At 51.5% G+C, this 14297-nt stretch overlaps 1 protein-coding gene across 3 annotated transcripts in view; it reads right to left on the reverse strand.

Moving 5' to 3' along the window:
* Positions 1-332: 332 nt before the first annotated feature.
* The window catches only part of Cyth1 (cytohesin 1), an 85179-nt gene continuing 71214 nt past the window's right edge, over positions 333-14297 (reverse strand). For 2 of the 3 annotated variants that reach the window (XM_021177107.1, XM_021177106.2), the window contains exons 10-13: positions 13116-13192; positions 6969-7040; positions 5200-5354; positions 333-2239 (exon numbers count right to left, since the gene is read on the reverse strand). In XM_021177107.1, the coding sequence (XP_021032766.1) occupies positions 2161-2239; positions 5200-5354; positions 6969-7040; positions 13116-13192 (383 nt within the window). In that variant the 3' untranslated portion in view covers positions 333-2160. Of the gene's footprint in view, positions 2240-5199; positions 5355-6968; positions 7041-13115; positions 13195-14297 lie in introns of all 3 variants that reach the window. The other variant, XM_029483220.1, reaches the window with a different exon arrangement.

Here is a 14297-nt window from a genome sequence, read left to right on the forward strand (position 1 = left end):
GTGCCCAGCAACCTTCCATTTCCTGGTCCTGCTCAGTTGCCTCACAAGGATATGTAGTGCCACACTGCAGGAGGCTGCTCGTGTGGACAATTTCTGCTCCTTGAGGCTGAGTTTCTTCCTCAGAAAGAGAGGTAAGCGTTAAGCCGGAGAGGTAAGCGTTAAGCCCCTCTTGCCTTGTTATGCTATCCATGGCAGAAAATAGCCCCTACCCAACCCCTGGTTTTAATCACAGCCCCACTGAGTTTGGGCCACACCCATGCCACGGGATGCTCCAGCCCCCAGCCCCAGGCTTGACAAGAGATGACCCCATAGCAGAGCAGAACATAAAGTGGTGTGGGCAGATTTGGAGTTTATTTGCTGCAGTTCCTTGGAGCTAGTTTACAAGGCAAAAACAAAACAATAATAATAATAATAATAATATTTTTAAAAACCCTGTCAACAAGTTTCAGTCATTTCTTTGTATTTTGACAAATATTTTTTTTAAACAAATACAAAATAATCTAAAAGGAGAAAAACTATGTGTGGATTATTTACACCTCTGATAAATAGACTGACACTGAGCCAGGTGCTGGCCTGCCCAGGACACACCTGTGAGAACCGGTGTGAAGGGAGGGCTCTGCACTGGCCTGACACACAACCTGGGCAGGCATTGACTGGTTCTGCGGCAGGAGGCTCAGGTTTCCAGCCTGGACCCTTAGCAGTCACTGTCGCCTTCACACTCAAGTGTCAAGCACATGAAGCCTCTTGAGGCCGGATCCTGCTGGATCCCCAGGAGGGGCCAAGTGCCGCCCCCCACACCCACCCTTCTCTGCAAAGCTATTTCCAGAGATGCTGACCTCCTTCTGAGATCAAGGAGGCTGAGCTCACACAGCCCAGAGGGGACCCATGGCTCCTCCACCTGCCTGGAGGCAGCATTCTGCCACCAAGGCCTTGGCCACGTGGAAGAGTGTGCCAAGACACCGCCTGCCACCTGCTCTGCCTACACTGGCATGCTAGCCCTGGCCAAGGAACAGGAGCTGCCCTTGAGAGTCCCTGAGAGAACGGCAGGAGATGCTGCGTTTCATGGCTCCCTTCTCACTGAGTTAGGAGGCCAGGGTTCACTCACATGTGTGCTGTGGTATGCCATGCCATAGAGGGCAGGGGACAAAAAGGCCACCTTACCCTTGCCTGACTGCACTGCAACCTGCTGAGAAAGGCCCCTGCTCCTGGAGGCTACCACAGAGTGCACCAGAATAGTCCAGAATAGGGGTGGCTTTTGAGGCAGAAAAGGCTGAAGCCCCAAGGGGATCAGGTAAGACCTGCTCCTTCCTCTAGAACGAGGAGTGGAGCTCTTGGGGAGGAGAAAGAAAAACCAGCTATGAAACAGTCGCCACCCAGCACCATGGGTGAGCTCCTCACAGTTTTGGTTATTAGGAAAATGCAGACTTTCCACTTTAAAGAGCAGTGGGCCTGGGCACTGAGGGCCAGGCAAGGGATTAACCACCTTCACTCTGTCCCACAGGCACTGGGTGGGAGCTGCCCATACTGCCTGCCTGCTGCCCTGCTGGGGCCCTGAGGCCTCCCGTGTCTGCTAGGCCCTGCCAGCAGTCCTGCTTCTGCCCGTCTTGCCCACACAGTCATGAGGCAGCAGCCCCTGGAGTGCCCGCAGCCCCAGGCCCCCCTTTTTAGGGGAAGCTCCCCAAGCAGGGCACAGGAGGGCAGAGTACAGTGCTACGTTCACTTTTGCTTTAAAAAAAACAAAAATAAATCTTTATAGTGCGTGGCTTCTCTTCCTTTTCCCCTCTCTCCTTAGTACACTGAGTACATCCTTACAGGCATTCTTGGAGCAGAGGCGAAGGCCCTTGGCCAGGAACACTGAGAGGTAAAGAGCGAGCTCCCTGTGGTGCCTCAGCCCTGCTGAGCTGAGGCTGTGAACCAGCTGCTGGCAGCTGCTGGCTCTGAGAGCGGCTCCAGAGCCATGAGGACAGCCGCAGTCTCCAGCCGAGCCCTCTCCCTTCTCCCACTTAGAAAACTGCAAAAGCTGAAGCAAGTCTCTAGGAGCGGAAAGGCAGGAACTGGCAGAGAAGTCCTCTGCTCTCCTTTGCTTGGCTCCACAGCGCCCTCAGGGGAGGCAGGAGAAAGGGCCACAGCTTCATGGGCTGGCCGTGCCCTGGTGCCCCCTCAGTGTCTCTTTGTGGAGGAGACCTTCTTTTTCCGTGCTGCAAGCATCTCGTAGAAAGGGTCTCTGCTGATGGCAGCCCTGGAGCACAGAGAAGGAGAGAGCAGGCATGAGGGCAGGTCAGCCAGTACCACCCCAGGAGCCTGTGCTGCCAGCTTTCACCAGGAACACCCACCCTCTCTCTGTCCACAGGACAGCTTCAGGTGACACACGGGGACATGTAACAAAGTAACTGGGGTTTCTGCCTTCTTCCCACTAACATGACTTAACACTTGAGAGTAGAACCACTGTGTGTTCCTCAGCTGTGACTGTCCTCCACAGCCCTGAGTGCTGTACTGTAACACATGCCACAAGTCATTCCACACATGGTGTTCAAGAGGCTGCCGTGGACTGCACAGGGACTTCTGGGAGCCTATGGCTGCTGCTGGGGCTCTGCTGCCTCTCCAGCCTGGTGAGGGAGGGTGCACTTGCCTGCACTAGACAGTGGCTGTGGGTAGGGTCACAGAGCTGCCGCTTGGTCTTCTAGGGAAGCAGGACTTGTGTGTTGGTTAGTTCTAGTGGGCCACTGTGACCTGGAGCCTCCACAGCACATACTTCCAAGTCTTCTCTTCTTTCTCTCTTTCTCCTCCCCACTCTTTCTTTATGTGTGTGTCTGTATGTATGTGGGGGAGGGGCGGGGGTGGTGTCTGAGCTATAGTCATAGTTTCTGCCTCAGATCTGCTGAGCAACCTGAGTCTCACCACCACAAGGACTCAGTTTGCAGAGGAGCAAGGCTAGCCGGGTTATTCATTTCGGGGGTAGGTGATTCTCCCATGGCTTTTGGGTGTGGCCAGCCCTTTCTGGTAGGGTGCTTGTCCTTGTACAGCAGTACTCATAGGGCCTAGATGAAAATATGCTGTGCCATGATTAACTCCTGTTAACATTTCTGGAACTGGAAACTACAGCTCTCTACACCCGTCGGGCAGACTCCTCATGGCTGACAGTGAGCACCCCTGGCCTCCCGAGTGCCTGCTTGCAGCCTGAGCTCTGTGGACCCAGTGTGAAGACAGACTTCCTCAGGCCGCTGGGAACCCAAGAAGGAGCAGCTACCACGGGAAGGTGTGTCTGGGCCTCTGCGACACCCTGACATATACTTCCCACTTCTCATCTCAACCTGGAGCACAGGAGAGGCATCAATATCCATGCTGAGCACAGCATTCTATGGGTCACCATACAGGCCGGAGCCTAGCCTACCACTCCATGCTTAGCCTTGCTGTATCTCAGTTCCTCATCTATGGTATGGGGCTTGCCACTCTCTGGGCTACCCCACTGGGATGGGCATGTAGGGTTTCTTCCAGCATTCGCACATCCTCCACAGGAGCTGAGGTCTAGCATCCACAAGGACTTTAAAGAATACTCCAGCTGGGTGGTGGTGGCGCACACCTTTAATCCCAGCACTTGGGAGGCAGAGGCAGGCGGATTTCTGAGTTCGAGGCCAGCCTGGTCTACAAAGTGAGTTCCAGGACAGCCAGGGCTATACAGAGAAACCCTGTCTCGAAAAAAAAGAAAACAAACAAACAAACAAAACAAACCAAAACAAAACAAAACAAAAAAAGAATACTCCATTTTTCTGACTATAGCAGCAAAAACTTAAATGAGACTCAAAATGTACAAAACTAGCCAAAATTCTTTGGAAAGAGCATTGAGGGATGGAGCCTTTGCCAAAGCACATTCTACTAACAGCAGCAGTGTGTGATCACATGGGAAACAGCAGTCTACACCGGGCAGCCTAGGGCCATGCAGAATGTGGTCTCATCCAGGGCAGCCCTGGGAGTCAGTGTTAGACAGCTACCACACTGAGACAACAGCTCCAACCCTCATGCTAGACCACTAGCAAGAATCAACTCCCAACAACTGACGTAGGGCACGGGACATGCACGGTACCCTCTGTTTCCTGGTCTCAGGTCTTTCCCAGACACACAGCCAATGCTCAGACGACTGGCTGTTCTGAGCCCCCTCCTGGTATGTGATTCGTGGCAAAGCTTAGGATGGGTGCAATGGCTGTCACGTAGGGGAGATACCTAACTGAAGGCGGCGTGTTTGAGCCATCGGCCTCAATCCTCAGAATAGCTCTTGCAGTTTGGAATTAGAGAGAAGGGCAGTGTGCCTCAAGACCGCAAGACTCCACTGGTGACCTGAGTCCATACCCCACCCAGCTGCTTCCTTTCTCTAGGAATTTTTATCAGCATCTTTTCAGAGTCAAGCATCAACTCTTCCCAACTAGTACACTGTCGCCACATCCAGAACTTACTTACTTTCTGCCTAATCTTGACCAAAATACTACACTAAATCAGACTCTTATGTCTGAGAGCACTGAGATAGCCTGTGGCCTGATGGCGCGCCCTCCTCACTTCCTAGGTCATCGAAGCCCAGATAACAAGGAAAGCTCTCTAAGGAAAATACCTGATAGCCACAGTACCAGGACTGTGATTAAGTATACATTACTGGGAGAAATAATTGCCAAGCGGGTGGAGAAGCCAGAGTGCTCAATGGCTGTCTTCCTGGGGATAGGAGAAAGATGCCTGTCAGCCCAGGCTTCACATGAATCCTAGGGAACAAGGCTGACGACGCTACCATTGGGCTTTGCAAAGCCTATTTCCAGTTACATGCCACCCTGGGCAGGCCTGTCCCTGAGGTAAACCTCACCCGTGGGACTGTGATTAACCTCTCATAACCTGTGGGCCTCAGTTTCTGTGTCTCAAACTGGAGAATGGTCTCACTGGATGACAGGTCTAATAAAGCCCAGTGCTCGTCACACTGAGCTGCCACAGGAAGAGCTGCCCGTCACAGTGGGAGCGGGTGGCACTCAGCCCTGCTCTGGATCTGGGTACCGAGACTGCAGACAGGGCTTACTCATTTTCCAACAGGCAAGCATCCAAAGGCCTGCTGGGAAGCAAGCTGGGAACCTCCCCGCAGCCTTTCAGGGCTGGCAGGACAGGAAGTGCAGCGGAGAGGACCTTGTGAGGTGGGGTAAGCGGCTTGCCTGGGAGGGAGCCACCTACTTGATGCACTTGATCCAGTCTTCCTTCTCTTCGGGAGTTGGGGCTGAGATGCGGTACACAGTGTGGTTCCCTTCCACCACTCGCCCGTCCGCCTCTGTCTTACAGGCCTTAATCACCTGGTCTTTATTGTCAGGGATATAAAGCTCAAAGCAGTTCTGAGGAGAACACGAGAAAGTGGCAGTAAGATTTCAGGAAGCTGCTGATCAAAGAAAATGTTATTTATTTCCCAAAAGACTCGTTATCTTTACTCTCCAGAGAGATGTGTCAGAGAGCACTTTCAGAGCATGCACTTTCCGAGGCCGCCTGACAGAAGGCAGCTAGTAAAGTGCTTGCTATAGAAGCCGAGGAGCTGACTTTGATCCTGAATTGACGAAGCCAGGTGTAGACCGAGGGTGGTGGCGCACACCTTTAATCCTGGCACTCGAGAGGCAGAGGCAGGTAGATCTCAGTTCAAGGCCATCCTGGTCTACAAACTCTAGGACAGCCAGGGCCACATAGAGAAACCTTGAAAACCAAAACTAAACAAACAAACATATAAATAAAAATAAATAAATAATAGCAAGCCAGGTGTGGCATACACATAGACTTGCGATGCCAACAATGGGAGGAGGAAGCTGTGAGCCTGCTAGGACTCTAGGGCTGGCCAGCCAGGCCAGCAGAAAAACCCAGTTTCTAGTAAGATACACTGTGTGTGTGTGTGTGTGTGTGTGTGTGTGTGTGCCTGTATGTAAATGTGGGCAAACACATGCCATGACAAGTGTGGAGGTCAGAAGACAAGCAAAGTCACCCTCCATCTTGTATGAGGCAGGTCTCTTGATCTGGCTGTTATGTGCATCAGGCTATTCCGCCTACAAGCTTCCAGGGACTCTCTTTTTTAAGAAGCAAGGCATGGTGGTACATGCTTTTAATCCCAGATTCAAGGAGGCAGAGGCATGCAGATTTGTGAGTTTGAAGCCAGCCTTATCTACAGAGAGAGTTCTAGGACAGCCAGGACTGCAGTCTCAAAAAACAAAATTAGATACATATTCACTGTGTGTGTGTGTGTGTAATGCAGTGTACCATATGGGGGTGGAATGAAGAGGACTAAGTCCCAGTATCAGCCCTTGTCTTCTACCTTGTTTGAGATGGGCCTCCTTGCTGTTTTCCTACTGCACACTAGGTGAGCAAGCCCGTGGCTTGTGGAAGTCACAGATACACATGATCACACCCAGCTTCTCTGGGGTCTGAACTCAGGTTCTTGTGCTTGCCAGCTCTTGTCTCATGCTTTCCCCACCCACCCATCTCCCCAGTCTGAGTCCCTGACTCAGAAAACGAGGTGGACAGTGACAATGAGGAGTGACAATGAGGTTGACCACATGCACACATGGGCACATAGACACGATTTCTTCCTATGGAAAAAAGCAGCTTAGAATAGAACACTTCAACTATGTTTCCAGGCCCGCTGGCTGAGAGGCTGGCCTGACACCAGCTGGCTCCGCTCCTGACAGACAGGAGCATGTGCAGGGCTGCAGGTGAGCTGCTTTCAAGCCAGTCATACAGTGCATCAGAATTATAAAACTGGCACCAAGCTATGGGTGCTCACAGCTGTGAGACAGTGCCTAGATCTTGGTTCCAAGTCAGCATGTGGCACCGAAGCAGACAGACTTGCAAAGTAAGGACAATCAGAATAGATGGTGGAGGTGGTGAAGGTGGAGGCTGTGAGTCTCAGGTTCTTCAAGGGGATAACCCCGGCTGTTTCACCACCCTGGGCACAGGAGCAAGACACTCACCGGCTTCTTGGAGTCCTCCACTTCTCGGATACTCAGGTTCTCCAGGGGGATAATCCCGCGGGGCTCTTTGTCCTGGGACAGGTGCAGGAGAAAGGCTTTACTTTCTGTGGAGGAAACACCTCTTTTCTTCCCTAGGCCCATCCTGACTCCTCCCTGAAGTTCCCAGGTTGGTTCAGGCCAGGCTTGGGATCTAACAATAGGGTCATGAGTGTGTGGTGTGGCTGGAAAAATCCAAAGCTTTCTACAGATAACAAGGCCAGAGGGCTCAGCAGGTGCCATCAAAGTGTACCTGACAATGAATGACCCACGAGTCTCGAGCAGGAAACACTTTGGCCTATTTTCCCTAAGAAAGGGCCTTCCCCCTCCTCCATGTCTTTGCCAGGCTTTCCTTTTCCCTTTTCTCCTCCTGGTTCGTGCCACTAGCTTCTGGGAGCCTTTCCCAGCGTAGGCCCAGGTACTCCTGCCCGTGCCTGATGGAGGAACTGCAACTGAACTTCCCATTGCCTCCTGCCCACTGCCCATCACCCAGATGTGTGGTCCTTAGGGAAACACTGTCCTTTGGACAGCGGCCCCAAGGTTCATATTGGTGCTGGAGCTCAGGTCCAGACAGACAGATCTCACCCCTCCCTCCACCTCAACTGGCCCTCTCTGAGCCTGTGCATCTCATCAGCCAAGGCCCTTACCATGGACAGACTTCTACCCCTACCAGCCAGCTAACCTTGGTCAAAACCTGTTGCTTCTCAAGCATACTGATTAGAGTTACACATGCACAATATGACAATAACAAACAACCCCACCAACTAACCAACCAACTAACCAAATCCAGTTCTATAATTGTATAAAAGAAAAACAAACGAACACGTCTTTCTGATATTTCCATAAGCCCTGTGGGAAGTTATCCTCTTCCTGCCAAGCATTTCAGTGCTGGCCTCAGGACACCTGATCCCAGCTGCTCCTCTGCGCTTACAGTATGAGAGGACACCTACAGGAGACACAGCTCCTCCAGCTCATGTCTCAGTAACTGAGCTAGGGAATGCTGGGCTCTCGTCAGCACCACTGGGCTCCTCAGGCTGTGCCACTCAGAGCTAACTGCAGCAGGTAACCTACTTCACTTTCGCTCTCCTTCCCCCAACTCAAAGCCACCTTCTAACTGGGTGCTCTGTGTCACATCTATTGCCTACTTTTCTATCACAATAGCACTGATGTGTTTTATAATGCCAATGATATCTTTTATAGAGCATGGTATAGTGCAGTGGGAGGGGGTACCTCAGCGGGCGTACCAACCATATGATGGGTATAGTATAGAATACAGTTTATTTGGGGGCATTGGAAGGGGAGTTGAGAAAAGAGTAGAGGCAGAAAATGAGAGGACTGTGAAGGAGAGAGAGAGAAAGAGAGAAAGAAAAGAAGGAAGAGACTGGGAGACTGGCTGGGAACAGTTGGAGAGAGGGGGTGGGGTGGGGTGGGGCCTCTAAGCCTGGGGACAGATCACCCCAAGTTTGTAGCTCTCCACTACCGCACTGCCTGAGGCTCACTCTCCACAGCATTCTGAGGGAGGGCACAAGAGGCAGAGAACCCTGTTAAAATCCCCCGTGGTCAGGAAGGTCTCACCTGTTTGAGAGCTTGGCTAGGTCTACATGTAGGGGGAAAGATCCTCCCCCTCCCCGCCCCCCCGCAAACTGTGACACATGGCCACGCGGCCCCTCCAGTTTTCAGAGCTATTCCACACTAAGTTTTCCTGCTGGCTGGAGCTTTTCTCTTTGTCTTGCAGGTACTGAGACTCAGGAAGGAAAGGGGCTTGGTGAGAACCTCTTTTCAGCCATTATGCAAGGTAAGCCTGGAAGCACATTTTCCACTTGGGGATGGTCTGAAGCTATTGTCAGCATCTCATGACTGTCGTCTAGCCTCCTGTATCATTTCCTTTGGCCTTGTATTCTTTCTGGGAAACTTGTTTCCTTCCAGCCTTCCTACGGCTTTATGACTGGCACACTTTCTTCTCAAGAACATGTCTGTGGGTCTGTTCCTGGGCTCACCGTGTCCCTGTTCCTGGCTCCCAACTACAGTGGGCCAGCTCTCAGAGAGCACTAGCAAGCAGCCCTTCCCCAACTGTGAGTGAGTGGCTTTAGCCTCCAGCTGCCTTCTTAGCCATCTGGACCTGCCATCTATGTCATTTGCAGAGTGGTGGACTAAGCTGAGTAAGCTGTGAGTTACAGGCTCTCTTCTCACGAGGCTCCTGTCAGGCTGACCACTGAGTCTGCCTGAGATCCTTGCAGCCCTCTCTGGGGCATCGGCCACTCACAATGGCAGTTATGAGGGAAGATGATGCATTTACCCACAGTTCCCCTAATCCTTCTATGCACATATAATGCCCCACCCTTAACAGTGCTAAGGGGATCCCCTGGTCCAGAGACTCGAAGTATTCCTCCCAGGCTGCAGCAGGGAGGACAGCTACTGGGCTTCCTCAATAATTCCTGGCCTACTTCCCCATTCGTTTCTTTCCTCTCCACTCTCCTTTCTAAGCCACACGGTGCCGAATTCTCTTAAGAATTCTGATGCAGACCCCCGTGAAGCCCTAGCTTCTTCTCTCTCTAGACTCAGGGGCCGGAGGTAATGAGCTACATGTGCGAGGTACATGAGCCGTGCTCTGGATATGCAGCTAGGGCTAACGCCATCTTCTGCCCAGGAGTGAGGACCAGCTATGAAGGCCCTTGTGACCAGCCCAGGGAGACCCCTGGGCCTCTGCTGATCTCCCCCGGGGTTCCACAGGCTGGTAGTGGCTGAAGTAAGCCAGGACACTCACTATGCACATTGCACAGAAGGTGCAGCGCACGAGAACTATGCCTCCCAACAACTGAATTCAAGTCCAAAGTATGAAATGGTCCCTGCACAGGCCTCGCATTCGCATTCTGTGTCTCTATGTGGACGTCCAGAGGCTCAAAGAGCAGCTCAGTTGGAGAATCTGGGTCCTGTCCCCAGCACCAAAAATTAAATAAGCAAAGAATTCTCTCCTAAGTTCAGGAACAGAGCCTGGTGCACCTCACCATTCATCTATGCCCCTAATCATCTGTATTCTCCACAAGGACAGAAATAGCCAGCACTGACGCCTTTGGCCTATATGATTTCTTAAAGCAAATACCACTATCTTTGCAAAAATATGACTTGCTCATTATAAAGAACTTAAAATACTGCAGAAAGGAATCAAGGAAAAGTTTAAAACCACTGCAAATCAGGTCACAAACGATGACCACCCGGCAAGAGAAAAGAGTGCTAATGTGGTGTGGACAGATGGGGTCAGCTCTGTGAGGATGGGCTATTTCATATAGTATTTTCATAAAAGATGTCCTACTAAGAAAAAAAGTTGAAGCTGGCCATAATGGCACACGCCATTAATCCTAGCACTCGGGAGGCAGAGGTAAATGGATCTATGAGTTCGAGGCCAACCTGGTTTACAGAGTAGGTTTCAGGACAGCCAGGGCTACAGAAAAACCCTGTCCCAAAACAAACAAACAAATAGAAATAAATACATACTTACATACATACATACATACATACATAAAGGTACAAAGAAAAACAGAAAAAGAAAAGTGAGGCAGAAAATGAAAAAAATGTGGAACCTCAAGGTAAATGTTTCTTACCATAAAAGCCCATTTTAAAGCAGCCTTATTAAAAAATGTCTAGTGTTCAGTCATTTTGTTTGGAAAAGTATCACGTGGTTCAGCTCTAACAGTTTGAAAGATGCAGTATTCTTCCTACTGCTTGGTCCCTGTTGCCCCTGACTTCTTGACACTTTCCAAGTTCCTAATGCTCCCGGCCTGTCCTACAGCCTCAGGGCCCAGCTACTCAGTCCTGGAGTGAGTCCATTCCTGGTCTTGGCACGGCTCACTGTCCACCTCTCCATACTGCTTGCATACTTGGGATGTTTTAGCATGAGCTCTACAGCCAGTGTGCCTGAGTTCCAGCTTTGTTTGAGTATCTCATGAGTTCTTGTTTAAGAGCATGTCAGCACTGGTCCTGCTTTTTGGTGTGGCTGGCAGCAGCCTCAGCACAAGCCCACATTTTGGTCATCTTGTTTACGGTTGCATAGCTCAGCGCACAATGCCTGGCCAGGTCTCCCATCTGTATACTTCAGCACTGGTCCTCTGTCAGCATACTTGCCTGCTAAGCTCAGCACTTCTGTTCCAGACTGAAGGGGAAGAAGTCAGCATCCACCCACCCTCTACATCCGGGGAGCAATCCCCTCAATACATCAAAACTTTTGATTTTGTAGGTATCAACTGTTCTGGCACTGAAATCGTCTCCTGTCCCTAGCATCTGTTAGCTCTTCTGTGCAGGCAGTGAGGGCATCATAAGTTAACGTGTCCCACTCCTGAAAGTCTACACAGTCTTGCTAAAGAATGAGCAACAACCCCACAACCCTACAGTGATTCAGAAAGACACAGCTTTGCCTCTTATGAACTGAAGTCCTGTTCTGTCTTCTAGGTCACGCTGGTTATTATTTAAGTGACTCTGCACTATCTTCCTGGAGTCTCTGTGGCCCAGGTGTTTGACATTCTAGACTTGCACAGTGCCCGAGGAGAACTGGGGGGCTCACCACCTGTTGGCTCACAGATGCCGGTGGATGGACTATCCTCCGGCCTGGCCCCCCACTGCACAGAGTAAGACGGCTCACTTCCTCACACCCTTTCCACCCACAGCAGACTTTACTCCTCTTACAACTCTGCTTCACTCAGACCAGCCTGCGTCTTCCTTCAGGCCAAGGGCGGAGTAGGCTGACCTCATGCACAGGCTGCAGGAGAGCCATTCTGTAACTGGCTGCAATGTCTTTCCCACTGCAGAGAGCCAGGTGGCAAACCCAGCTGCTATGCCCCTTCCTGTCTGGCTGTCCTCATCACCCCCGCCACCCCTACCCCCACCACAGGTTCACTAGGGTTATTCTGTCAGTGTTTCTTAGCCCTTGCTAGGAAAGCTCTCCTTGCTGCCTAGACTATAAATAAGGAGGGTTTGGGAGGGTGGGCGGCATGTCTAGAGGGAAACCTACTGAGCCTTTGTCCACAGTACCCTGGGGAGAAAACAGGGACACCTTCTGACAATTTTTATGTGTCAGAGAATCCTTAGTGTTGGAGAAGACTAAGTGCAGAGGAGCAGCACCAGCTGCAGCACTTAGGTGGCACAAGTGGGGTCCTGGGGAGAAGGAAGGGCCTCGAAACAGTTTGCCGTCGTGTCCTCAGCACACCATCAGCATGAACGACAGAATTAACCTCTAACTCTAGGAGGCTAGCCTGGAGTTCACTATGTAGCCCAGGCTGCCCTCACACTTATGGCAATCATCTTATTGATTGTTCCACCTTTACCATGGAGGAGGCTTCCTTCAGCTCTAGCTCCTCAGTGGGATCAATGACTTTTACTCAGTGAAGATGCAGCCAAGTTAGCTTTCCTGACCCAGTTGGAGAGCAAAGTCTAACTGCACACAAGAAGAAGCACCGCTGTGCTTGCAGGTGCCCAGGAAGATGTCAGAACACCAGAGTGCCGTGCCACCAGTGTGGAGGCATGGCCCGAGACCAGCAACCTGTGGCTTTCAGTGATCTCCCATAGGAAGCCTGGAGGCATTTTACTGTGAACTTTTTATTCCTACAGCTACAAAGGGCGCCTGCAAGTGACAGGCTCCTGCCGGGAGCTCTTATCCCAGTGAGCTTCCATGGTATTAGGAAGTGTCACTCCCCAGCCCTCCTCTTCCTCTGCTGTATCTCTCACACTGAGACTGTGTGCTCGGAATCAAACCCTTCAGCATTTCTGAGGCCACAGAAAGTCTGCGTTCACCGAATCACAACTATTATCCCCTTCACTAGGTTTTTGGCAACTGACTCCAGTTCCATGTTTCCAGCTCTGAACAAGCACGGTGTTCATGGCTCTCTCTCAGTTTTGGGACTTGTGCCTCGTGTGTCTAGAACTGGGTGCTGGCTCTGGTCTACAGCCTCCTGGACAGCCTCTACATCCTGTTGGGATGTTCTGCTCTGAGATTTAGTTCCTCCCTAACCCCCACAGAAGTAGCACAGATCTGACCGTCTCCCTGGGGCCCCCTCTGGCTGTGTTTGGGAAGAATGGTTTGGAAGTGGAGGATTGGCTCATCCTGCCCCAGTAGATGCTCACCGTGGTGTATTCAAAGTAGTAAAGGCAGTTGTCAGTCAGAATGAACCAGCGCCTCTTCCAGGTCTTTACCCTGCCACCTGAGAGCAAAAAGGAGACACTCCTGACAAAAGACACCTAAGCAGGTGCATGCTACACACACAAAGCTTTCTTCCCAGGGAGGGTGTCGGGTGGGGCAGGGTATCAGGAGAACATTTAGACCATGGCAAAATTTACATCAGTGACAAGACACAGCCAAGACAGAAGCATCTTTCACAAAGTGAAAGTCTATGGTATGAGCAGAGCAAGCGTGTCTGGGTGACACCGTGAGATGTCCTGGACAGCAAGATGAGAGCACGGGCTGGGGAGGAGGCCCAGGGTGACAATGGTGCAAAGCAAATGTACCCGAGGCTGGAGAAGCCAGCCACAGCCTGTGACAGAGATGTACCTGAGGCTGGAGAAGCCAGCCACAGCCTGTGATAGAGACAGGCTAAGAAAGGAGAAAGGAGGGGTCAGCACCCTGACGCAGGAGGCATGGGCACCTCAGGGGTTCCATGGAAGTGACAGGAGAAAAGATACAGAAAGTAAGGCACTGTGAGCCCTTTAAAACCAAACCTGTGGCTTCCCATCACCCACCTGCCTATAGTGAAGTTCCACACTGACTCTAGCCCCCTCAGTTAGTGTCCCGAAAGTCATGTCCCAGAGTTGTGGGTATGAATCAAAGCAGGATTCCTTCACCAGGAAAGGAATGGCTTGTCCAAGAGGGGGGCTCAGGAGCCGTTCCTTCTGTGGACTCACATGACTCTTTAAAACTAAGTGACTAGAGGCAGCTCTGGCATCAAGGAGGTGGTGACTAAGCTGCTGCTCAGAGCCTTTCTCAGTACTCCTCCATGCTAGGAAGTAGCGAGTGTGGGGTCTTCTATGCTGTTCTGCATTGGGACGGGGACAGGGGTGGTGGTGGGGCTTAACTGGGCTCACTTTGAAAGAAGCTACATCCTCACTTGCATCATGCTCAGGATCCCCATGGTCCCCACTTACCTCAGGTCGAGGAAGACTGTCTTGACATGAACTACTCAGAATTATCCAGGGCCTTCCCGTGCTGATACACACATGGCATTGCACACGCACTCTGTCCCTGTTCCTTCCCATGCTGATACACACGTGGCGTTGCACACTCACACACACACTCTGTCCCTGTTCCTTCCC

This window comes from Mus caroli, chromosome 11, assembly GCF_900094665.2.
Source record: "Mus caroli chromosome 11, CAROLI_EIJ_v1.1, whole genome shotgun sequence".
NCBI classification, from domain to species: Eukaryota; Metazoa; Chordata; class Mammalia; order Rodentia; family Muridae; genus Mus; species Mus caroli.